Below are 23,838 nucleotides of genomic sequence, written 5' to 3'. Positions count from 1 at the left end.
CCCTACCTCACTCCAACCTCCTTTCAGGTCGCCCCTCCAGCAGGTCTCCCCTCAGCCTCCTTTTCTCCAGGCTGAACAACCCCAGTTCCTTCAGCAACTCCTAACCAGCCCTGTTCTCCAGACCCTTCACCAGCTTCATTGCCCTTCTCTGGACCTGCTCCAGCCCCTCAGTGTCCTTCTTGGCGTGAGAGGCCCAAAACTGAGCCCATTATTTGAGTTTCGGCCTCACCAGTGCTGAGTACAAGGGGACCAATCACTTCCCTGGTCCTGCTGGTCGCGCTATTGCTGATCCAAGGCAGGATGCTGTTGGCCTTCTTGGTCACCTGGGCACACACTGGCGTGTCCTGTCACAGGCAACAAAGCCTACTGATGGTATGGGGCTGCCCAAACCAAGATGTCAGCACTGACTCTTAGAATCACTCAGTGTTAGTTTGAAGAGACTTGAGATCATCCAGTCCAGCCATTAACTTCAAACAGCTCAGTGGGTTGGGTTTAATCTTCTCCTCCCTGTCTTTCTGCCTTTCCTCCCTTCTCCTCCCTGTCTTTCTGCCTTTCCTCCCTTCTCCTCCCTGTCTTTCTGCCTTTCCTCCCTTCTCCTCCCTGTCTTTCTGCCTTTCCTCCCTTCTCCTCCCTGTCTTTCTGCCTTTCCTCCCTTCTCCTCCCTGTCTTTCTGCCTTTCCTCCCTTCTCCTCCCTGTCTTTCTTTCCTAGAACCTAAAATTGGTTCATTTATTTTCTCCAAGTGGGATGAAGATTGCAGCATGGGATCACTTACTGATAATAGCATCTTTCAAAGCAGGGCTTCACCTCTCTTCCAGCAGCTTTCCTTCACCATGCTGCTCTGTGGTCAAGAAGGACCACAGAAGACTGTGCTCTTTAGATGAGAAGGACCATCTAATACTCTTACATTTTACATCATTTTCTGCTCAAGATTTGTCTCCCTGCTCTTATCTGTGTGAAAGGAACACTTTAACTAGCAGCCCCTTGGCATGTTATTTTCTCTTGACCAATGGATTTTGGGTTTAATCTGCTCAGAGCAATTGTGCCTGTGTCACCTTTCCTGAAGCTCTTTGCAGCTGCTTTGTATCTCCCTAAACCTTTCTGTGTCTGAAGGTTTGTTCATGCTGTCATGTAATCATCTCTCTGTGTTTCATTTTCTTTTGCATTTATTCAATCTCTCCATGGAAGGTTTGGCAGGAAGAATGTGCTGTTTGCAACTCTGGCAATGCAGACTGGCTTCAGCTTCATACAGGTCTTCTCTACCAGCTGGGAGATGTTTTCAGTGTTGTTTATGCTGGTTGGCATGGGACAGATCTCCAACTACGTGGCAGCATTTGTTCTGGGTATGAAAGTCCTGCTGGGCACTGTATGTGTTCTTTTGCCTTGTGCTTTTCCTGCTCTGTTTCACTACTAGCTTAGGCTTGATCTGGTTTTGCCAAGCAACACTGTTAATAGTGTCCCCTCACTCTGCATGGATATACCTTCCTCTCCTTAGAAATTCCTATTTGATAGAGATGCAATCTGAATGAGTTCTGTGCTTTACCATCCTAAAAGGAAGAAGACAGAAACTGATGTGACAAAGTCCATCTTGTAGTTGGAGAGATCAGACCTGTAAGGCATGATTTTTCAGGGATTTCTGCTGTCCATTTTGTGTCTATTTGATTTTAAAGCTTGCAGGGGTGGGGGGAAGAGTTACCAAATCTCCTTCAAGCAGCCCATAGTAGAGATTTAAATGGTATAATTATTCTTGGCTTTATTTCATCATGGGAATGTAAATTACCTAATGAATCTGAGATTGCAAAAACATTCTCCCTTCTATTGATGTGAGTTCCAGTGACCTCACTGTCCAAACCACCAAGTGTTGGCAAGAAAGCCCTTCTCTGGGCCAAAGCAGGGTAATGTGGCTGTGAGAGCATTATCTGTCGTCTTTCATTTCTATGGAAATGAGGAAGATACTGTTTCTTCTTATGCCTCTTCATTTGCAGATCCCAAAGCATTTTAAAGGGGAGCATTGACCCCTTTTTGTGTGCACTTAATTCCACTGCCAGCTCTGCCCTTGGTTGGTGACCCACCATGAACTCCACACAGAAAGGTTATTTGGCTAGGAGTTAAATAGTCTTTTAGAAGGTGATAGAGGTCAGGAACCTAATTTAGGTCCTCTGAATTTTATCTTTTAGAGAAGCTGCTCTCCATAAGCTGCAGAAGAACCTAAAGAGCTCGAACTGAAGTTAACTTTTGGGAATGTTTTGTAGTATGTTGGGTGGGTTTAGCTCCTCAAGTAAAGCTGTGAGGTTCTAAGAGGATAAATTATGGAAGTATTAGTCATTTTAAGCTACAGAAATACTGTGTGGCCCAACTCCCTTCCTTTTATGCATGCAATTACCTGGGTTGGTTGAGGATCACTGCATGAAGCAAATCTGTGGTGCCTCCTGGTTGCCAGAGGGTAGTAAATGCTGTAGCTGCCCGGTGTGGCATGTTTCAAAGCCAGCTGATAAAGCTATTTTTGCTAAGTTGGTTGCTCCTGAGTTCAAATCCTAACCCTCACTCTGTTGTTCTGAACAGGCACAGAAATCCTTGGCAAATCCATTCGTGTGCAGTTCTCCACTCTGGGTGTTTGCATATTTTATGCATTTGGCTACATGTTGCTGCCACTCTTTGCTTACTTTATCAGAGACTGGAGGATGCTGCTGCTGGCACTCACCTTACCTGGGCTCCTCTTCATCCCACTCTGGTGGTAAGTACAACTTCAGCTCCAAGAACTGAGTCTTTGGAAGTTCATCTCTGTGGTTTTAAGATGCAGACTCCCAGCCTATTCCAGTGTAATAGGACAGGTCAAAAGTGAGCACTGTGTTCTTTGCTCTTCCCAGTCACTGGGGCTGTTGGGAAGGGATATTTTTCCCAAGGGTTTGTAGTGCTAGGATGAGAGGGAATAGATTGAAGCTGGAAGAGGGGAGACTTAGACTGGAGATTAGGAAGACATTCTTTCCAGTGATGGTGGGGAGACACTGTTACAGGTTGTCCAAGGAGGCTGTGGATGCCCCCACCCTGTGTTCAAAACCAAGTTGGATGAGGCCTTGAGCAACCTGGGCTAGTGTGAGGTATCCCTGCCCATGGCAGGGGGGTTGGAGGTGGATGATCTTTGAGGTCCCTTCCAACCCATTCTATGAACTGATGATTTATCTGCAGGGCCAGACCTTTCAGATGATCCAACTCATGCTTGAAAACCCTGTTCTTCATTTTCTGTAGGCTTCTATGAAATGAAGTAATGAGCAAAGACCAAAGTCTGTAAAACTCCTCCTTCTGCACCAACTGAAATCCTGAGCTTTGAAGAGTAGGCCTGAACTAAGCACAGCAGGGAAAACCTTCATTTGGGAAGCTGGCCAGTGCTAGGGTGACAAAGATAAGACAAACTACAGAGCAGTACTTGCACATCTCTACTTGCAGCTCTGGTGAAAAGGACCTGGGGGCCCTGCTGGACCACAGGATGACCATGACCCAGCAATGTGCCTGTGTGGCCAAGGCTAAAGGCATCCTGGGATGCCAGCAGGTTGAAGGAGGTTCTCCTTCCTCTCTACTCCACCCTGCTGAGGCCTCATCTGGAGTACCAGCTCCAGTTCTGGGCTCCCTAGTTGAAGAATGACAAGGAACTGCTTGAGAGGGTACAGCAAAGGGCTACGGAGATGATGAGGGGACTGGAACTTCTCCCTTGTGAGGAAAGTCTGAGGGACCTGGGAGTGTTTAGTCTGAAAAAGAGCAGACTGAGAGGGGATCTGCTCAATGCTGATCAATACTTAAAGGGTGGGTGTCAGGAGGATTGGACCAGGCCTTTATCAGTGGTTCCCAGTGAGAGGAGTGCGCACCAACTTGAGCATAGGAAGTTCCATCTGAACATGAGGAGGCACTTCCTAACTTTGAGGGTGGTAGAGCCCTGGAGCAGGCTCCCTAGGGAGGTGGTGGAGCCTCTGTCTCTAGAATCACTAACAACCCACCTGGACACCATCCCGTGCCACCTGCTATGGGTGAACCTGCCCTGTGATTCTGATCTGTGAGCTTCCTCATTCTGATCTGTGAGGCTTCCTCGTTTTCTTCCCTAATTGATGACATGCTTGGAGGTGGCTTGCAAAGTTTGAACAGTCCACATGGTGGTGGTGTTTCTTCACTTCCACCGTACACCAGTTTGTGTGTTTGTGGTTCTATCCAGTTTCTTACCCAGCGAGTGACTCAAGCAGTTGCTACTCTAACCTTCCTTTCTGTCACAGCATTTACAGTTACTACTTTTCTCTGTGTTATTCTCTCAGGGTGTGCCTCTGCATGTACAGCGTGCTGCTTCTGTGTTCCCATTTCTGAGTTGCTTTCCTCTTTTCCCATACTTTGAAGGTTTGGGTTGCTCTTTTTATCTGACTTACTGCTCATTTCTTTAGTGTTTCTACAGCCCACAAAGGCATATTCACAGGTTGCATCAGGTTGGAAAGGGCCCTCAAAAGTCATCTTGTCCAAGCCTCCTGCAGTCAGCAGGGACATCCCCAACTAGATCAGGTTGCTCAGGGCCACACTTGAGTTTGAACTTCAGTGTCTTCAGGGATGGGGCCTCAATCAGATCTCTGGGCAACCTGTTCCAGTATTTCACCACCCTCATTGTGAAGAACTTCCTCCTGATGTCCAACCTACATCTCCCCTGCTCCAGTTTCAGACCATTGCCTCTCATCCTATCCCCACAGGGCTTTCTAAACAGTCCCTCCCCAGCCTTCCTATAGGTCCCCTTCAGATATTGAAATGCAGCTCTAAGGTCTCCCTGGAGCCTTCTCTTCTCCAGGCTGAGCAACCCCACTCCCTTCAGTCTGTCCTCACAGGAGAGGTGGCTCCAACCCCCTGATCATCTCATTCTGTTCTTGCTCAGTGTGCTAATCTGCTCCCTAAGCTCATTTTTGTGGTCCTTGTTCTAATTTCTACAAGATGGGGCAAGTTTTGATCTCTTTGTGCCTGGAACAATGTGCATTGATGCCTGGGGGAATGCTTTCCCTGGAAATGCAGGCTTGTTACTGTGAACTTTGTCTGCAGGGTGATTCCAGAGTCTCCACGGTGGCTGATCTCCCAGGGAAGATTTCAAGAGGCAGAAGACATCCTCCGCAAGGCTGCAAGAATTAATGGCATTAGAGCCCCAGATGTCATACTTGACCCTAGTGAGGTAAGATTCCTTTAGCACTGCACTGGGCTGGACCTGTTAATGATCATGTCAAGTAATTAATTTCCAGAGATAGGAGCTGAGTGCTGCCTGCAGTGTATCAGACACTTCTCCAGGGGTGCAAAGGTTGTCCTTTTCCTGGAAAGCAGATCAGCCCTTTCCACTCTTCATTAGGATTTGCACAGCCCTTGCTGTCTCATTCCAGTGGGGATGGCAGCATGCATTCTAATGCAAACATCCTCTTCCTTTTAAACTCTTAGTTTTTGGGGAAGGTAATGAATTTGGGTCAGTCATTAGAATAGGTTACCCAGGGAGGTGGTAGAGTCACCATCCCTGGAGGTGTCCAAGAAACCTGTGGACGTGGCACCTGGGGACACGGTTTAACGGCTGCAGTGGTGTTAGGTTGAAGGTTGGACTGGATCAGCTTAAAGGTCTCTTCTAACTCAAACAGTTCTATGATTCTATGAGTTTGAGGTACCTGTTCCTCTCTGTTTGGCAGCAAAGAGATTTTATGCTCACAGAGTCTGAAACAGTTCTATGAAAGTCTAACACAGGACTGCTTCCAGTGGCACTGGGAATAATGTTAGTCTAGTTCATATTCAACTCCAATTTCTTTTCCACAGTAAGGAAAGCAAAGTTTTAACCCCATTAGGGTTGAGTAGCTGCCAGTATCTTTCCTTCCCCACCTATTTCCTTGTTTCCTCTAGGTATCTCCCCTTTGTCTGACCTGTCTGGTGAACCAAAGGTGTGAAAGCAGTTCCACACTCATTCAAACATGACCTCCAGAGGTCAGACAGACAAACTGTTTGCCTGACCCGGGAGAACGGGCACCTCTCTAGGCAGATCTCTCAAGTCTGTCTGGGCACTTGCCCAGTTATTTTCTAGCTGACAATTGACATTGTGATTTATATGACAGTCCCTTGTATGCTCACTTGCTTTACAAGAGCTTAGGGAGGTGGTTTGCCATTAAACTGCAGTGTTTGCTTTTGAGAATGAAACAACTTCACTTAGGTTTGTTAGCTGAGATGCAAACAAACCTGTTTGGCCAGACTAGTTTATAGGTAGTAGGACAGACATTCTGGTCTTGCTGGAACAGAGAGAAAATGCTAAGAAGCCCCAGACCTTCCTAAGGTAGCTTTTGCCCTGAATTTTCATTCAACTACACTTTTATTTTCTCCTTCCTTCTCATGCTGTAGGCATGAAAACTCATCCATTGCCAGCACTGCAGCAGGAGAACAGAAAATAAGCTTTGGATCCAACATCTGCTTAAGGTCACTGTCCCTGGAATGCTTTACATCTCCTTCTTAGAAAGAAATGCTGATCTGTTTGCATCTCTGAATGGGGCTGGATTCTGCAGCAGCAGCAGACAGGGTCAGGAGCAGGGAAGTTGCCCCAGAGAAACAATTCCTGCAGCAGGGTGGGCTGGAGTGCACAGCACTGCTTTACAGATCAGTCACTGCACATCACCTTTCAGGAACAGGCTGACATTCTGACACCAAAGGAGCTTGATGAGCACATGCTGTTTAAATGCAGAACTCCTGGCCACCTTTTTGTCTTTTGGTTGTTTTTTTCAAGTCAGAGTTGCGCTGTGACCACAAAACCTGTGCAAAGCTTCTCTTCGTCCGCGGTCTGTTTACGCCGTTCTCGTGGCTGCTGCTTTCGGAAGAGCTGTAAAGCAAAGGCTCACAGCCCCTCTCCAGTTGCTCAGAAGCATGTTTACACTTCAGAGAGGTTCTCAGAAATGCAGCTGGCCCTTAGCCCTCCTGCAGCTGGAATGTGAACTCCGGGTGGAGGAGCAATGGTATTCCTCAAACCTTTGCAGCTGCGCACTAACACCTGCAATATTTAGGCTTCAAAGACTCACTCCAAAACCAGTTAGGATCCAGCAGGTTGACTGGTCACAAACAAGCTACAGAGCACAAACAGGGGATGCTTGACTGAATTATCCCATGTTTGGATGAGAGGTTTAATTTCCAGTCATCTGTTTGCCCTCCCTGCCCTTGTCGTAGCTTCTTGTGCTAGCTTGTTATGGTAAGGATTATGTTGTCTGTTTAATCCAGCTCCTAACAGGCAGAGTCCTTTTTTCTCATCAGCTCTGAATTTTACTGTTCCTGGGTTTTGTTATGTGGTTTATTTGGTTATTCTCCTCTCTTTTTTTCAGTTTATTTCCTGTTTGCTGGTTTCTTGGCAACAAAGAGTGGCAGAGAGCTGGAGAATGCTTAGGAAAGATCATGTGATTTATGAGAAAGGGCTGTGGGCCCTAGAGCTGCTGCAGTCTGGGTGGTGGGAGGATTGGCTGCAGGCAGAATGAGAGCTAGCAAATGTAAAGAGCTGTTTGGTAGAAAAATGAAGATTTATGAAAGCAAATTCACTGAAGTTTGCAGCCATATCAGACCTTTATTTTATCCCCCCAGGTCTTCAGAGGAAAATGTCACTCAGGATTCTTTCACCTGACTGCAGGGGTTACGTAAAGTTCATGTTCCCATTAGCTCAGATACAGCTTGCAAGGCATTGAGGAGATAAGGAATATTTTTGAGGTGAGAGACAAGATTTAAAGGTCCCAGATCAGTGTCCAGGAACTATGTGGCTGAAAAAAAAATCCCAAAGAATCACTAACTGAATATGGAAGAGAGGTTGATGAGGAATTCAGTTAAGTGAATGGGTGCTTTTGTGTGTTGTGTTTGGAAATCCAACTACTTCTGCTGGACCAAAGTGAGGGTTTAAGGGAAGAAAAGTGTTGTAACCTGAGTTAATATAGAGTAATATTAGACCAGGTAGAAAGAGTTCAGAGGTTGTTGAATCTGGAGAAGAGAGGGCTAGGGGAGTTGTTATTGCTGCCTACCTGAAAGAAGGCTGGAGTGAGGTGGTGTTGATCTCTTCGCCCAAGTAACCAGCGATAGGAGGGGAGGATCACAGCCTCACAGGATGTCAAGGGTTGGATCCAGAGATCAAGTCCAACCTCCTTGACAGAGCAGGACCATAGAATCTAGCACAGGTCACACAGGAACACATGCAGACAGGGCTGGAAAGTCTCCAGAGGAGGAAACTCCACAACCTCTCTGGGGAGCCTGTTCCAGTGCTCTGTGACCCTCACAGTGAAGAAGTTCCTCATGTTGAGGTGGAACCTCCTGTGCTGCAGTTTATATCCATTGCCCCTTGTCCTATCCCAGGGTACAACTGAGCAGAGCCTGTCCCCTCCCTCTTGACCCCCAGCCCTCAGATACTTATTTAAACATTTATTAAATCCCCTCACAGTCTTCTCTTCAGAAGCCCCAGCCCCAGGTCTCTCAGCTTCTCCTCACAGGGCAGTGCTTCCATCCCTCAATCATCCTTATAGCCCTCCCTTGGACTCTCTGGAATAGATTGAGGAGATTGGTTTAAGTTGTGCCAGAGGAGGATTAGCTTGGATATTAGGAGAAACTTCTTTCATGAAAGAGTGGTCAGGCACTGGAACAGGCTGCCCAGATTGGTGGTGGAGTCACCACCCCTGGAGGTGTTGAAGAAGCTTGTAGGCACTCCAGGGCATGGCTTAGTGGTCATGGCAGTTGGGTTGTGGTTGGACTCAATGATCTTAAAGGTCTTTTCCAGCCTTAGTGATTCTATGAGTCTCACTTTCAGGTGGGCTGTTTTGAAGCTGAAATCATAGTTTACTTTTACTGAAAGCCATTGGCACATCCCATGAAGGAGTCCATAGGGCAAACAAAAGGCCTGCAGTCTTCAAACATATAATATTTCAATTTGACATTCCCAGGTCACACTGACTTAAAAAACCAAGGGAGGAAGTAATCTGTGTATACAGTTTATTGTGTTTGCACATAATGGAGGCCTGTCAGGCAAGAGTGAGTCATTTTGTTGTGGAAAAAGAAGTTCTCAGTAAATATTTTTAGATGCCTTGGCAGTTTATGATTCCCAAAGTGTCAAAATATTAGAGTCCTAGAATCAACAAGGCTGGAAAAGACCTCAAAGATCATCAAGTCCAACCTGTCACCCAACACCTCATGACTACTAAACCATGGCACCAAGTGCCACGTCCAATGCCCTCTTGAACACCCCCAGGAACGGTGACTCCACCACCTCCCTGGGCAGCACATTCCAATGGCCAACGACTCTCTCAGTGAAGAACTTTCTCCTCACCTTGAGACTAAACATCCCCTGGTGCAGTTTGAGACTGTGTCCTCAATTTCAGTGTCCTCTATTTCAGTGTTAGCTCTTTTTCTCACCTGATTAGTCACAGATTCATAGAATGGTTTGGGTTGGAAGGGACCTTAAAGATCATCCAGTTCCAACCCCACTGCCATGGGCAGGGACACCTCCCACCGGCCCAGGTTGCTCAAGGCCTCATCCAGCCTGGCCTTCAACAACTCCAGGGAGGGAACATCCACAACCTCACTGGGCAGCCTGTTCCAGTGTCTCACCACCATGATTTTGAGCTACTGAGGGTGGATGCTTGGGTTTTTATTTCTTGGTTAGATGCCCAACCGTTGATAGAGTTACAAATTCAGATAGATAGAAAATGTCCTAACAGGAAACAGAATCTCTGTGGAAGATGAAGTTCAAAATCTTGTTCATGTTTTTCCTGTCAGGCAGTTAAAAGGATTATTAAATTGGTGACTCTGATCAGTCCTGAAAACACCACCTTTTGCCATCATAGAAACGTGGCAGAGATCTGGGGTTCCTCAGCCACACAGCCTTGCTTTAGCAGAGCTGAGAGTCTTAATCAATAGAACTTGTCCTCTTAAACCATCTCTTCCATATTTTGAAAACTCTGTCCCTTGTAGGGATCAAGATTTTAACAAAGCCCCTTAAATTGTCTCCTTTTTTACAACCTTATCAAGCACAAAACTGGTTGGCATGCCTCGTGGATGAATAGCTCTGCATTGTTTACATGGAAGTGGTTTTATTTTGAGGAGCTGGAAAGTTTCATGGGGCAGAGAGAAGAAGTTTGCTGTCTTTTTTGCTTATGTTCCTGGATGGATTCTCCAAACCAGGCTAAATAATGATGGGGACTCTTCAGCCAGTTTGTTACAGTGTAAATGCATTCCTCTTAAGTCCACCGTGAGGAGTCAGTTACTGAAACACCCCTGCTGCATTTTAATCATGTTATTTCATGCCATGGATGTAGGGGACAGTCAGTCACTTAATTTTCTGGTCTTTGAAGACCATTCTTGATCTGGAGCAGGCTGCCCAGAGAGGTCGTGGAGTCTCCTTCGCTGGAGAGATTCCAACCCCACCTGGCCATTGTGATCCTGGGCAAGCTGCTGTGGGTGCCCCTGCTTTGGACTGGATGTTCTCCAGAGGTCCCTTCCAACTCTCACCCTCCTGGGATTTTATGATTATTTTAAGACATCCTTGATCTCCTGACCCTTAGACTAAACAAACCCTCTACTTTTACAGGTCATGTTTGTCAGCTGTCTCATCCTCCCCGGTGCTCTCTTCCTGTCCGGGTGCAGTTGATTGATTGTCATGAGCCTCACGGTGCACTGCTTAAAACTGGGAGTGAAAACTCCTCCAGTAGTGACATCGAAATCATGGCATAATGCTGCTGCTTTATAATAGGCTCTAAAAGTAACATGAAGCCTCAGGCAGAGGAAGTGAGTACTAACTTCAGCCTGAGTTTTAAGTGACTTTAAGTAGGAGGAGCAACCATTGCCACAGGCTCTGACAGCATCGATGTGCTTGGTTAAGAGCGAGGCGCCTGCCTCAAGCTCTGCAGCACATCAAAATAGTGATGTATAAGTTGGGGGCAGGGTTTATTTTCACAACAATTCTGCTTGCAGGAAGTTAATGTTCCCATGGTTGTTTTGGTTTTTTTTTTTTGTTTCCCCCCACCCCCCTGTTTGTTTGATTCCAGCTGCAGGATGTGGATTCCCAGAGGCAGCAGTCCTACACCATTTTGGATCTAATGAGAACCCGAAATATCCTGACCATCACAATCATGTCAATTCTTCTTTGGTAAGTAAGTGTGAAGTATTTAAGCACATAAAAGCAGCCAAACCATTCAGAACTTGCTTGTGGAACACTAAGGTATTCTGAAGAGGGATGGACAAAGCCAGGTCAAAACCCAGTTACCTGCCAGACTGCAGCAACAAAATTCTGGTTACATCTGTTCTTCATCTCAGTAACAATCTAGAAACACATCTGGGTTGTTATTTCTTTCTGAAGCAGTCAAACGTGTCCTGAACTAAGCAAGAATCAGATCAGCTGGCAGTGGTGTGTGAGAATCCTGCCTGATCTTGGGCCTCGGGGAATCCTCATCTGACTAACAAAGTCTTCTTAGAAGAGTGAGTCATTCCCTGTCTCCTGGTCAGAGAACTGCTGCCCAGAGTCTGAACACAGCCATGCCTGACTTGGGGAGAATCTTCTTGTCTCCTTTGTATTGTTTCTTGAAGGGATAAAACTGCCTTTTGGAGAGCTGAGGTTTCCCTAGACTTTCCTGCTGGCTACTCTGTCTGCCTGCCATCCTTAGCTTGGTATAGCTTTAGCTGAAGCCATTTGTTATGTTCAGTGTAATTAAACTCCCTGAAACAAGATTGGATTCAGGTGGGGTTGGTCTCTTCTCCCAAGGAACAAGTAATAGGTCAAGACTTAAAGACCTAAGGCTATGCCAGGGGAGGTTTAGATTGGACACGAGGAACAATTTCTTCCCTGAAAGGGTTGTCAAGGCCTGGACCAGGCTGCACAGGGCAGTGGTGGAGTCCCCTTCCCTGGACGGGTTTCAAAGCCATGGAGATGTAAAGCTGAGAGAGATGGCTTAGTGGTAACCTGACAGTGCTGGGTTAATGCTTGGACTGGATATCTTGGAGTGATTTTCCAACCCAAATGATTCTGTGGTATTTCCATTGTTCTTACCTTGCATGTCAGTTGCTTAACCTCCTTTTAATTAATGTCCCCAAAGGCAAAGCATCTTGTGCTGACTCCTAGCATTTCAGCCCATAGCATCCTGCTGGTTTATTCTGCATTATGAATTGAAAGACCTGCTGAAAGGAAAGGCTGGCTGCAGCCAGCAGTATGTCACCTTTACATATTGCTGGGTGTTTTGTTAGATTTGAGTAAGTAGCTGCCCTTTAAACTAATCCCTTTGCAGGCTTTGCCTGAGGGAGGAGGAAGCTTGGCTTCTCCTCACTCTGGGATGTGCAAATATCCCTGAAGTTTTCCTAGAAAATGTCTAATTGCATCAAGGCTTGTCAGGGTGATAAGCTGAGGCAAGCTGCTGCTGAAAGTGAGTTTATTGTAAGCTGAGAGTTTATTGTGTGGAAAAACAACTCCTGGGAGCAGAGCCCTGGGCATGTTGCACAGCACCGTGGAGAACAGCATGTAACTACCTCTGAGAAGAATAGCTTCAGCTGGCAGGACACCTGCAGCTGGGTGACTTCAGCCCTTCCCAGGTACAGTGGGCAGTTTATGCTAAGCAAGTGGAGCATGAAGGTTCTTCCCATGTGAAGTGAGGAGCAGGAGCCAGGCTTTTATCAGTGACTCACTTCATGCTGTGTAGCGATTTTCATAGGATCATAGAATTGGTTTGGTTGGAAAACACCTCTTAAGATCATTGACTCCAACCATCATTTTGCTCCAGGTTCTGTTCTAGCACAGATGCTGGAGGAGATTAATGCTCAGTGCTCTGTCCCTCACCATTGCACCCGGACATGTGCTGATCCAGAGCTCATTATTTCCCTTGTGTTACCTGGTAGTGAAGCAGAACGTTCTCTTGGAGTCATAGAATGGGTTGGGTTGGAAGAGACCTTAAAGATCATCCAGCTCCACCCTCCCTGCCATGGGCAGGGACACCTCCCACCAGCCCAGGTTGCTCAAGGCCTCATCCAACCTGTTCTTGAACACCTCCAGGGGAGGGGGCATCCACAGCCTCCTTGAGCAACCTGTTCCAGTGTCTCACAACTCTCACTGGAAATAATTGCTTCCTAATCTTCAGTCTAAATGTCCCTTCTTCCAGCTCAAAGCCATTGCCCCTCATTCTGTCACAACAGGCCCTTGTAAAAAGTCCCTCCCCAGCTTTCTTGTAGGCCTCCCAACATCTCTCAAGACAGGATTTGTTTCCAAGGCCAGTTGTGGCTTCTCTTGACGCCAGCTCTCATCTGGCAGCAGCACAATTAAGATCACAGAGTTCCTGGCCCCCAGGCTCTGTCCTGCTGCACTGACCAGCTCAGGCACCCAGCCATGGAAATGTGACTTGGATGCTGCCCAGCCAGCTTGGGGCACAGCAGAGAAAATCCCAGGTTGTTTGGGTGTTACCAGGATGCTGTAGCACTCCTCTCTGACTTTATACCCAAAGCATGGAGGGTAATGATCCAGACAAAATGTTCTCCACTCAGAGCTCCCCAGTAAATATAATTAAAAGCTGCTGTAGGCCTCAGCAGCAAAGTTCAGTAGTTCAGAGCTGCTGAATCACTGCATTGTGTATGGTCATTCCTTAACTCCCAAGGGTGGCCTGGGCATGCACAAGAGGCGGTGGTGAGGAGCAGTCAGATCCACAGCTAGCAGAGACACACGAGCTGTTTCAAAGTGACAGGCACCCAGCACTTCCTGGCAGGGTTTGAATGAGAGTGTAAGGGACAGTTGCAAAGTCATGCAGTGGCAGCAGGAAAGGAGTATGACCTCATAGCTGCAGGACTGTCCTGCACCTGTGGACCATGGGCTCGTCAGCCTGTGACTCAGCCAAGCCAGCAGCAAAGCCAGCAGCTGCTCTGGAGTTACCTACAATCCTCATGGAATGCTTTAGCTTGGCAGGGACCTCTTAAGCTCATCCAGTCCAACCCCCCTGCAGTCAGCAGGGACATCTGCAACTAGAGCAGGTTGCTCAGAGCCCCAAACATCCAGACCTGGAATGGTTCTAGGGATGGGGCATCTCCCACCTCTCTGGGCAACCTGGGACAGGGTCTCAGTGGAAAAAATTTCATCCTTCTATCCAGTCTGAATCTTAATTCAAACCATCACCCTTTGTGCTGTCACACCAGGCCCTGCTCAAAAGTCTCTCCCCAGCTTTCTGATCAGCCCTGGAAGCAAGGAAAGGCCACCAGAAGGTCTCCCTGGAGCCTTCTCTTCTCCAGGCTGAACAAGCCCAACTCTCTCAGCCTGGCCTCACAGCAGAGGGCTTCCAGCCCTGCCAGCAATGCTGTGGCCTCCTCTGGCCCCGCTCCAGCAGAGCCCTATCCTGGTGCTGAGGGTTCCAGATCTAAATAGAATATTTGAATTGAATTGAATAAACCAAATTAGTTTTATTCTTTGAATTCAAGAGTAACTTGGAAGACTAAAAAGCATCAGCCCTGTTTAACTGTTACCTTGCTGCATCTGGAGTCAGCACTTTCAGCTGCTGCAGAAGGGAGGGGGTCTGGCAGATGTTCAGTTTGTCCTACACCGATTTTGGTCCTTGACAGAGAGCTTCACGCCAGCCTCGGGGCCCAGATGCATTGGTCTGATTCTGCTCTTCTCCTTTTCTCAGGATGATAATCTCTGTGGGTTACTTTGGACTTTCTCTTGACACCCCTAACCTGCACGGAGATGTCTACCTGAACTGCTTCCTCTCGGCAGTGATCGAGGTGCCAGCCTACATCATCTCGTGGCTGCTGCTCCAGCACCTGCCGCGACGGTACTCAATGGCTGCTGCGTTATTCTTGGGAGGCTGTGTTCTGCTCTTCATTCAGCTGGTGCCTTCACGTATGCAATCGTTAGTTGATCTCAAATTGTCTAGCACAGGTGAAGGGCAGGACCGGGCAGGTGTGGAGGACAAAGCGTCCCGAGGGCTGGCGTCCCGCCCGCGCCCCTCCTGGGTTCCGCGGTGCTGCCGCACGAGGAGCTCGCACAGCGCGGCGCCTCAGAGCCGCGCCGCTGGCTGCGTGAGCTCTTGGGGTTGGCGTTCTTGCCTTTAATGGACGGCCCTGGCAAGGTCCAAGTCTAAAACCAGGACTAGAAGAAGCAGAAATTGGTAAGTGGAGCTTACCAAGAGGCTGCAGAACTTATTTCGTAGAATCAATAAGGTTGGAAAAGACCTCAGAGATCATCAAGTCCAACCTGTCACCCAACACCTCATGACTACTACACCATGGCTTCAAGTGCCCTGTCCAATCCCTTTTTCAACACCTGGACAGCTGTCAGCCACTGGCTTCTCTGTGGCTTCTTTAATCAGTTCTTGTGGAAGCATTTGAGTCCTGTGTCCAGTTCTGGGCCCCTCAGTTTAAGAAGAACATTGAGACTCTTGAATGTGTCCAGAGAAGGGCAACAAGGCTGGGGAGAGGCCTCGAGCACAAACCCTATGAGGAGAGGCTGAGGGAGCTGGGGTTCTTTAGCCTGGAGAGGAGGAGGCTCAGGGGAGACCTCATTGCTGTCTACAACTACCTGAAGGAGGGTTGTAGCCAGGAAGGGGTTGGTCTCTTCTCTCTAGCAACCAGCACCAGAACAAGGGGACACAGTCTCAAGCTGTACCAGGGGGAGTTTAGGCTGGAGGTGAGGAGAAAGTTCTTCACTGAGAGAGTCGTTCACCATTGGAATGGGCTGGCCAGGGAGGTGGTGGAGTCCCCATCCCTGGAGGGGTTCAAGAGGGGATTGGACGTGGCACTTGGTGCCATGGTCTACTCACGAGGTCTGTGGTGCCAGGTTGGACTCGATGATCTTTGAGGTCTCTTCCAACCTTGGTGATTCTGTGATACTGTGATTTTTGATGAGCAGAGAGGGCTGTAGTCCGTGAGTGTTGATAGTTAAAATCGTGGTTGGCAAGTGGAAAGGAGGACAGGATAGCATTCACTGGATGTCAAACCATATCTTCAGGCCATGTCAAGCCATGCCTTCATGTCCTGGACTCCTTGCTGATAATGATGTTGAATATGAGGAGGGCAGTGCTGTTGCTTAGCACTTACCTACAAGTCAAAAAATAAATCCAAGAGAATGTGCAAGAACTTAACTTGTTTCATCCAGGTAAGGCACGTGTCCTTTGAGTGGACACTAACAGGATCTGGTTTCATTTTCCTAGACCTGAGTGTCCCAGTTCAAGTCCACCCAGTTTCCCATAATGAAATTACTGGCTTGTAGCTAGGAATGCTAAATGAGAAACCAGAGCAGCAAACCAAAAAGAACTTGTTTCAAATCTTTCACTTTGTTCTTTTGATTACAAGTTGATTTATGGCACTGTGTACAGTACCAGAGCAGAGTACAGAGCTCTGGCCCTTAAATCTGAGAGGATCTCTCCAGTTCCTGCTCAGTTCTGCTTGTTTTTTTCCCTTGGCAAGAAGCTTCATGCTTAGGAGGAAATGGAAATGTTGGGTCCTAGTGTCCAGGTCTGGGCCCCTCAGTTTAGGAAAGATGTTGAGTTGCTGGAAGGTGTCCAGAGAAAGGCAACAAAGCTGAACATGAGCCAGCAGTGTGCCCAGATGGCCAAGAAGGCCAATGGCATCCTGGTCTGGATCAGGAACAGTGTGGTCAGCAGGAGCAGGGAGGTCATTCTGCCCCTGTGCTCAGCACTGGTTAGGCCACACCTTGAGTCCTGTGTCCAGTTCTGGGCCCCTCAGTTTAGGAAGGAGGTTGACTTACTGGAAGGTGTCCAGAGAAGGGCAACAAAGCTGGGGAGGGGTTTGGAGCACAGCCCTGTGAGGAGAGGCTGAGGGAGCTGCGGTTGCTTAGCCTGGAGGAGGCTCAGGGGAGACCTTATTGCTGTCTATAACTACCTGAAGGGAGGTTGTAGCCAGGTGGGAGTTGGTCTCTTCTCTCAGGCAAGCAGCACCAGAACAAGAGGACACAGTCTCAAGCTGTGCTGGGGAGGTTTAGGTTGGATGTTAGGAAGAAGCTCTTCATAGAAAGAGAGATTGGCTGTTGGAATGTGCTGCCCAGGGAGGTGTTGGAGTCACCATCACTGGAGGTGTTTAGGAAGAGACTGGATGGGGTGCTTGGTGCCATGGTTTAGTTGATTAGATGGTGTTGGATGATAGGTTGGACTCAAGGATCTCAAAGGTCTTTTCCAACCTGGTTAATTCTATTCTAAAAGAAAAAATACTGTCCATGGTTGTAGACTTGGGGGGGTGGGGGGAGGGGAAAGCACCAGGTACTGGAGTGGATTAGGCAGGAGTTACCCAAAGGCATGACATTAGGAGATGCCAGGAGCTGTCAGAGCTGTATGGAAGCCCTTTCTTGTCTCTTGCTTTCAGATGTGCGTGCAGTCTCCATTCTGCTGGTGATGATGGGGAAATTTGGGATCACCTCTGCCTTCTCAATGGTTTATGTTTACACAGCTGAGCTCTACCCAACAGTGGTGAGAAACATGGGAGTTGGAGCAAGTTCCATGGCCTCCAGGCTGGGCAGCATCCTCTCACCTTACTTTGTTTACCTCGGTAAGTTGATCACTCTGTGGGGAGATGCTGGTGGGTGAAGGGCAAGATTAGGCTCCTGCCTCTGAGGGGCTTTGGGCTTTTCTGCAGCTCTCTGCTTCCAGATCCAGAGAATTGTTTTGGTTGCAAAAGACCTTTAAGATCATAGAGTCCAACCATTATCTAGCTCTACCAAGGCTGGGGCTAAACCTATAGAATCACAGAGTCATCGAACGGTAGGGATTGGAAGGGCCCTCTGGAGATCGAGTCCAACCCTCCTGCCAAAGCAGGATCACCTAGGGCAGCTCACACAGGAGCAGATCCAGGTGGGTCTTGAAAGTATCCAGAGAAGGAGACTCCACAATCTCTCTGGGCAGCCTGCTCCAGGGCTCCAGCAACCTCACACCAAAGAGGTTTCTCCTTGTGTTGAGGTGGAACTTCCTCTGTTCCAGTTTCTAGCCATCGCCCTGTCACAGGACACCACTGAAAGGAGCCTGACCCCTTCTTCTTGACACCCACCCTGCAGATAGTTGTAAACAGCAATTAAGATCACCTCTCAGTCTGCTCTTCTCCAGACTAAATAACCCCAGGTTGCTTGAAACTAGTGAAACTGCAGGTAAAAATGGGGTCTCACCATCTTTGAGGAATGGTCAGAGTTGACCTTATGGAGTGTGTCCTGTGCAAGAGATGCTCTGAAGACTCAAAGTGTTACTGGCTCAACAGGGACAGCTCTTACAGCTGTTGCTCCCCAGTCTCTTGTGTTCCTCAAACCACATTTAGAACAACAGCTCTGAATGCCAGGCTGTGAGACTTTTGTTTGTTTGTTTTTTACTGAAAGCACAAATATTCATAGAATCAGAGAACTGTTTCAATTGGAAGAGACTTCCAAGATCATCAAGTCCAACCTTCAAACCAACACTGCCATGTCCACTAAATCATGTCCCCAGGTGCCATGGCCACACATTTCTTGAACACCTCCAGGGATGGAGACTCCACCACCTCCCTGGGCATCCTGTTCCAATCCCTGACCACTCCTGCAGCAAAGAAATTGTTCCTGATCTCCAAACTAAACCACCCCTGGTACCATTTCAGGCTATTTCCTCTCTGTCACTTGACATTAGGAAGAAGAGACCGACATTATCTCTCAGGGAGCTGTGGAGAGCAATGAGGTCTTCCCTCAGCCTCTTCTCCAAACTAAACAACCCCAGTTCCCTCAGCTGCTGCTCACCAGACCTGTTCTCCAGACCCTTCCCCAACCTTGCATGCACAAAGCCCTGTGTGTAGGCACAGACAGCATCAGAGACTTTGAGCTGCTGCTGGCATTGTTCTTCTGTGTGCTGCTAGGTGCCTACGATCGATTCCTGCCTTACATCCTGATGGGGAGCCTGACTGTGCTCTCAGGAATTCTGACTCTATTTCTGCCAGAAAGCTATGGTATGCCTCTGCCAGACACCATTGATCAGATGCTGTTGGTGAAAGGGTAAGTGTCACATCTTGATCTTGCCACATCTGTGCTCTGTTCTGAGGAGGGGGCTTGCCCCCCAGGTATTGTCAGAGGGAGGGGATGATTTTGGTGGTGTAGTTAGGGCTTGAAGATGAGAGCTTGGCTGGAATCCTAGTCAACCATTCCCAAGTGTTTATGTTTGTGTGTATACCTTCCAGCTCCAAATTTCTCAGTTTACACTTAAGAACTGAATAAAAGCCTATATGCCAGAATCCCAGCATGGTGGGGGTTGGAAGGGACCTCTGGAGGTCATCCAGTCCCAACCCCCTTGCTAAACCAGGGGCACACACAGCAGCTTGCCCAGGATCACAATGCTATGGGGTGTTTGGAAGCTCTCCAGAGGAGACACTACAGCCTCTCTGGGAAGCCTGTTCCAGGCCTCCAGCACTCTCACACCAAAGAATTTTCTCCTCCTCTTCAGGTGGAACCTCCTGGGTTCCAGTTTCCCAGAATCACTAAATGCAGTTTGTGCCCCAAATGCATTTGTAACAGTGTGTTGATTTATAAAGTTATCACAGAATGGTTGAGGTTGGAAGGGACCTTAGAGATCATCTAGTTCCAACCCTCTGCCATGGGCAGGGACACCTCCCACCAGACCAGGGTGCTCAAGGTCTCATCCAGCCTGGCCCTGAACGCTTCCAGGGTGGCAGGAAGTTCTAGGTACTCTTTGTGGGTCATAACCTATCATTGTTGGTTCTGAAAGTCATCCAAGTAATGGGGAAGAGCTGAACTCATCCAGTTTACCTCAGCTGACCTAAAAAAGATACTGAGAGCATTTGGTCATTGCCCCAGCTCTGACTTGCCACATAAGCATACATACACCTGGTACAAGAGACCTGTCCAGCTGAAGTCAACAGGATATTAAATCAGGAGGCTGTTAGTGTCAAATAGGGCTCAGGAGAGCCAAGTTTCTTCTTCTCTGTTCTCTCATCCTTTTTTTTTTTTGCCTAAAGTTCTTTTCTCTTTTTGCTGCCTAGATTAGAGTACAGACCTGCATCTAGCAGCAAGAGGGAGTCCAAGGAGGAAGAAGACCATCCAGAGATCTATAAAAGCACAGCTTTCTGATGGAACTCCTCTGTGCTTGCTGGGGGACTGAGAGTGAAATAAATGGACTTCTCTTCTAAAATTCATTCTAGAAAGGGCTAGTGGCAGCACTTTGTTTCCTGTAATTTTAACCTTATTTATTAATTCAAACACTGTGTTCCATGCATTCTCTTTTTTACATGAACATAAACCACTGTAGAGCCTTCAAGTGAGATGGTTCAGCCAGGGTTGTTTGGATGCCACAGTGCCATGGGACAGTACCTGATCAATTCTTTGTGACTTCTAAGTGTATAGTTCAGCTGAAAGATACTTGAAACTGAGTTCAAGGGCTGCCAGGGTACCTGGATTCCTCGGCTGAACCTCATCCAGAGCAAATCAAGAGGTAAAAGTTGCACTTCAAGAGGGAAAAATTGCCCATCAAGAGGGAAAAAAATGGGTTTGATTCCTTGATTTCTGGCTCTGGACAGGAAACTTTGTTTATCCTAGGGATGGTTCTGAGAAGATGCCTCTGTGATCTTCCCCAGATGATTTTGCCCCTGTTGGATTTGTTCCCAAATTCAGGAAGGTGCAAAAGGAAGACTTTGAGAGTTGGTTTTAACCTGATCTGTTTGACCTCAGCATGGCTGGGGCAGCATTTTCTTGCACTAAAAGAATTGGTGACACTGAAGTTCTGCTCACAAAACCCACTTGGTTGCCACTGCTGGTTTTCAGCTGTTACCTGTGTGATGAAGTTGTTTACACCTGACCCTGTTTCCAGGCTCTTCTGTATCTTAAAGCAATGCAAAAGGTTTCACCTGTGTGTGGAGGGAGCAGTTTTGAGTTTGTGGCTTCTTCCCCTTTTTTTAAGGTGCTGGAAAGAATCCTCCTGTCTTTGTTCTGTGCTTTTCACACAACCAGGCAGACAATCAGTAGAATTAGAGGTAAATTTTGTGCTCATTTGCACCTCTGCATCAACCCCATGGTGGCAATGTGCCGAGAACAAACTTCAGAAGCTCTTTCTGACTGCTGCTTTTCAATCCTCAAGTGCCAACTGCAGGAGCTCTGCTGTCAGGTCTGTTTCACTTAACTCCTTGTCATCAGTGAATTGTTTCCAAACTGTTTATATAAAAGAGCCCTCAAACCAGAAATCTTTTGACAGTCTGCCAAGGAATTGCTCCTGGGGTGGTGGAAGCACCCTTGGTATCACCTGTGTTTCTTTATGTAATGTATACATACCCCCAGTCTTGTCTGTGAGACTCTGCTTCTACTGCCAGAGGGGAGAGCTGAAGGATTTCCTCCCTCCTGGCACTTTGTTTGTGTTGTGTTCTGCCTTGTTAGAGACTTCATAAACAGAACCTAAACCTTTGCAGCCAAAGCTGTGGGGGCTTTCCTCTGCTGCAGCAGCTGGTGGTGGAAGTGTTGCCTTTTCCTGCTGGACTGAAATAGGTGCCATCACTGATTTCAGTCTTCTGTTAACTAAGATCCCTTTTTGTGTCCTGAGCTTCAGCAGTGGGCCTGATGTTTGCCCATCAGCCTGCTGATCATAGAGACAAGGAGAAAGCACTGCACAGACTGTAGGGGTTTATTTTGTCTAACTATAGCTCCTGTTATTGACACTGCAGGGGTTGGTTTGATTTAAACTATTGTGGTTTGGCTTGCTTCAGCTGTAGGGGTTTCTTCAATTGAAACTGGAGTGGGTTGGTTCATTTCAGTTCTTCCTACCCCTGTCTGAGTTTTCTTGTTGCATTTTCATCATTGCTCTTGCATTTTTCTCCTTGCTTTTGCATTTCTCTCTGTATTTCCTCATCTGCTCATTTAGTGTTTTGATTTCTGGATGCAGCAGGAAATTGGTCAACCTTACAAGGTCAGAGAATGACACCAAGAAACAGAATCATCATAGGATGGCTTGGGCTGGAAGGGACCTTAAAGATCATCTAGTTTCAACCCCCCTGCCATAGGCAGGGACACCTCCCACTAGACCAGGTTGCTGAAGGTCTCATCCAACCTGGCCTTGAATGCCTTCAGGGAAAGGACATCCACACCACCCTCACTGCAGAGACTTTCTTCCCAAACATAATTTTGTGGTACCTTCAGCTCTTCCAGGGAAAGAAACACAAAGTTTGGGCAGGTTCAGTGTCACTCCTGTTCCAAAGGCTGAGAGGGTTAGGGCAAGGGCAATGGATATAAGCTCCAGCACAGGAGGTTCCACCTCAACAGGAGGAGGAACTTCTTCACTGTGAGGGTCACAGAGCACTGGAACAGGTTGCCCAGAGAGATTGTGGAGTCTCCTTCTCTGGAGCCTTTCCAGCCCTGTCTGGATGTGGTCCTGTGTGACCTGTGCTGGATTCTATAGTCCTGCTCTGGCAGGGGGTTGGGCTGGAAGATCTCCAGAGGTCCCTTCCAACCCCTAACATCCTGTGAAGCTGTGAGAGGCCCTTGGCAGCTGGGTTTCAAAGGCAAGCTGGCTATAACTTGAAGCTAGTGCAAAAGCTAGGATTTTGGAAACCTTGCTGCACATCATCCTAACACCCTGGGCATGAGCAAACAGCTGTCAGGAGGGAGCATGTAGCAGCCAGTCTGCCTTGCCCTGAAGCAGACATGATCAGATCTGTCAGGCTGCTCACCTCTCTGCAATGCACATTGCAAACCCAAGAGCCAGTTCTGGAGCTTGGCAGGGGCATTGTCTTTGTAAACCTTATTTCTAGGAACTGGGAGGCTGAGAGGCAGCCTCTGCTCTCCCTGGTGTAGAAGCATTATCTGGTGACCACAGGAATCTGAGGCAAAACTCTTTTAGCTGCTGCAGCTTCCTTGTAATGAATTTGCCAAGGTAAACAACCATGTCCCCTAAGTCCCTTCCTGTAAACTCCCCCAAAGCATCCTGCAGTGTAGGATGTGAGCTTGCCTGGCTCACAACTGAGCATGGAAATTCCTGCCCTCAGCTAGAGAGTCCACTTCACGTCTGACTTCAGGCATCATTTCTTACCCACTGCTTTACCCAGGTCTGAGCCTTGACAGTCAGACTCCTGTTCTTGAGCATTTCAATCCTCCAGTGTTTATTTCAGTTGGGTTTGTTTGGGTTTGTTTTTCTTGCTGGATTTTTTTATTTTTAATCCAAGTTGGGTAATTTCCTACCACAGAACACAATGGCAATCTCCTCAAATCCAAAACACTCTCTGTTTTGCCTTGCTTATCTCTCTAACAGCAAAGAGTATGAGTCAGGAAGGCAGAAGACGTTTAACAAAGCACACAGGCTTCTTTTGTTTGCTCTTGTTTTGTCTTTCATCTCTCTCTTTTCATGTCTCTCTCCACAACAGAAAAGCTTTTTCTAGGCAGAATCCAGCTACTAAGAAACTGAGAGACTGTTTTAATCATAGAATCATGGAATGGTTTAGCTTAAAGATCATGTAGTGCCAACTCCCTGCAGTCAGCAGGGATGCCTTCCGCTGCAGCAGGTTGCTCCGAGTCCCATCCAGCCTGGCCTTGAGCACTTCCAGGGATATATAGGTGAAATAGAAATGGATACAGATAGAACCTTCCCTGTGGGGACAGGCTGAGGGAGCTAGGGTTGTTTAGACTGGAGAAGAGAAGGCTCCAGGGAGACCTTAGAGCAGCCTTCCAGTACCTGAAGGGGATCTACAAGAAAGCTGTGGAAGGACTTTTTACCAGGGCTTGCAGTGATAGGATGAGGAGGAATGGACTGAAGCTTGAGGAGGGGAGACTTGGATTGCAGATTAGGAAGAAATTCCAGAGAGGGTGGGGAGACACTGAACAGGTTGCCCAGGGGGGCTGTGGATGCCCCCTCCCTGCAGGTGTTCAAGGCTAGGT

The 23,838-nt window shown here is 47.7% G+C and overlaps 1 protein-coding gene across 1 annotated transcript in view; it reads left to right on the top strand.

Moving 5' to 3' along the window:
- Positions 1–21,746, top strand: part of LOC104297032 (organic cation/carnitine transporter 2) — a 35,851-nt gene extending 14,105 nt beyond the window's left edge. The window contains exons 3-10 of the mRNA XM_009896907.2: positions 1,188–1,342; positions 2,562–2,733; positions 5,058–5,184; positions 11,033–11,133; positions 14,636–14,850; positions 17,328–17,510; positions 18,831–18,966; positions 19,968–21,746. Coding sequence (XP_009895209.2) covers positions 1,188–1,342; positions 2,562–2,733; positions 5,058–5,184; positions 11,033–11,133; positions 14,636–14,850; positions 17,328–17,510; positions 18,831–18,966; positions 19,968–20,055 — 1,177 coding nt within the window. The 3' untranslated portion in view covers positions 20,056–21,746. The remainder of the gene's footprint in view (positions 1–1,187; positions 1,343–2,561; positions 2,734–5,057; positions 5,185–11,032; positions 11,134–14,635; positions 14,851–17,327; positions 17,511–18,830; positions 18,967–19,967) is intronic.
- The last annotated feature ends 2,092 nt before the right edge of the window (positions 21,747–23,838 follow it).

The sequence above is a fragment of the Dryobates pubescens genome, chromosome 16 (genome assembly GCF_014839835.1).
Source record: "Dryobates pubescens isolate bDryPub1 chromosome 16, bDryPub1.pri, whole genome shotgun sequence".
NCBI classification, from domain to species: domain Eukaryota; kingdom Metazoa; phylum Chordata; class Aves; order Piciformes; family Picidae; genus Dryobates; species Dryobates pubescens.
Note: the sequence above shows the minus strand (reverse complement) of the source record. Positions and strands in the feature narration are given on the sequence as shown.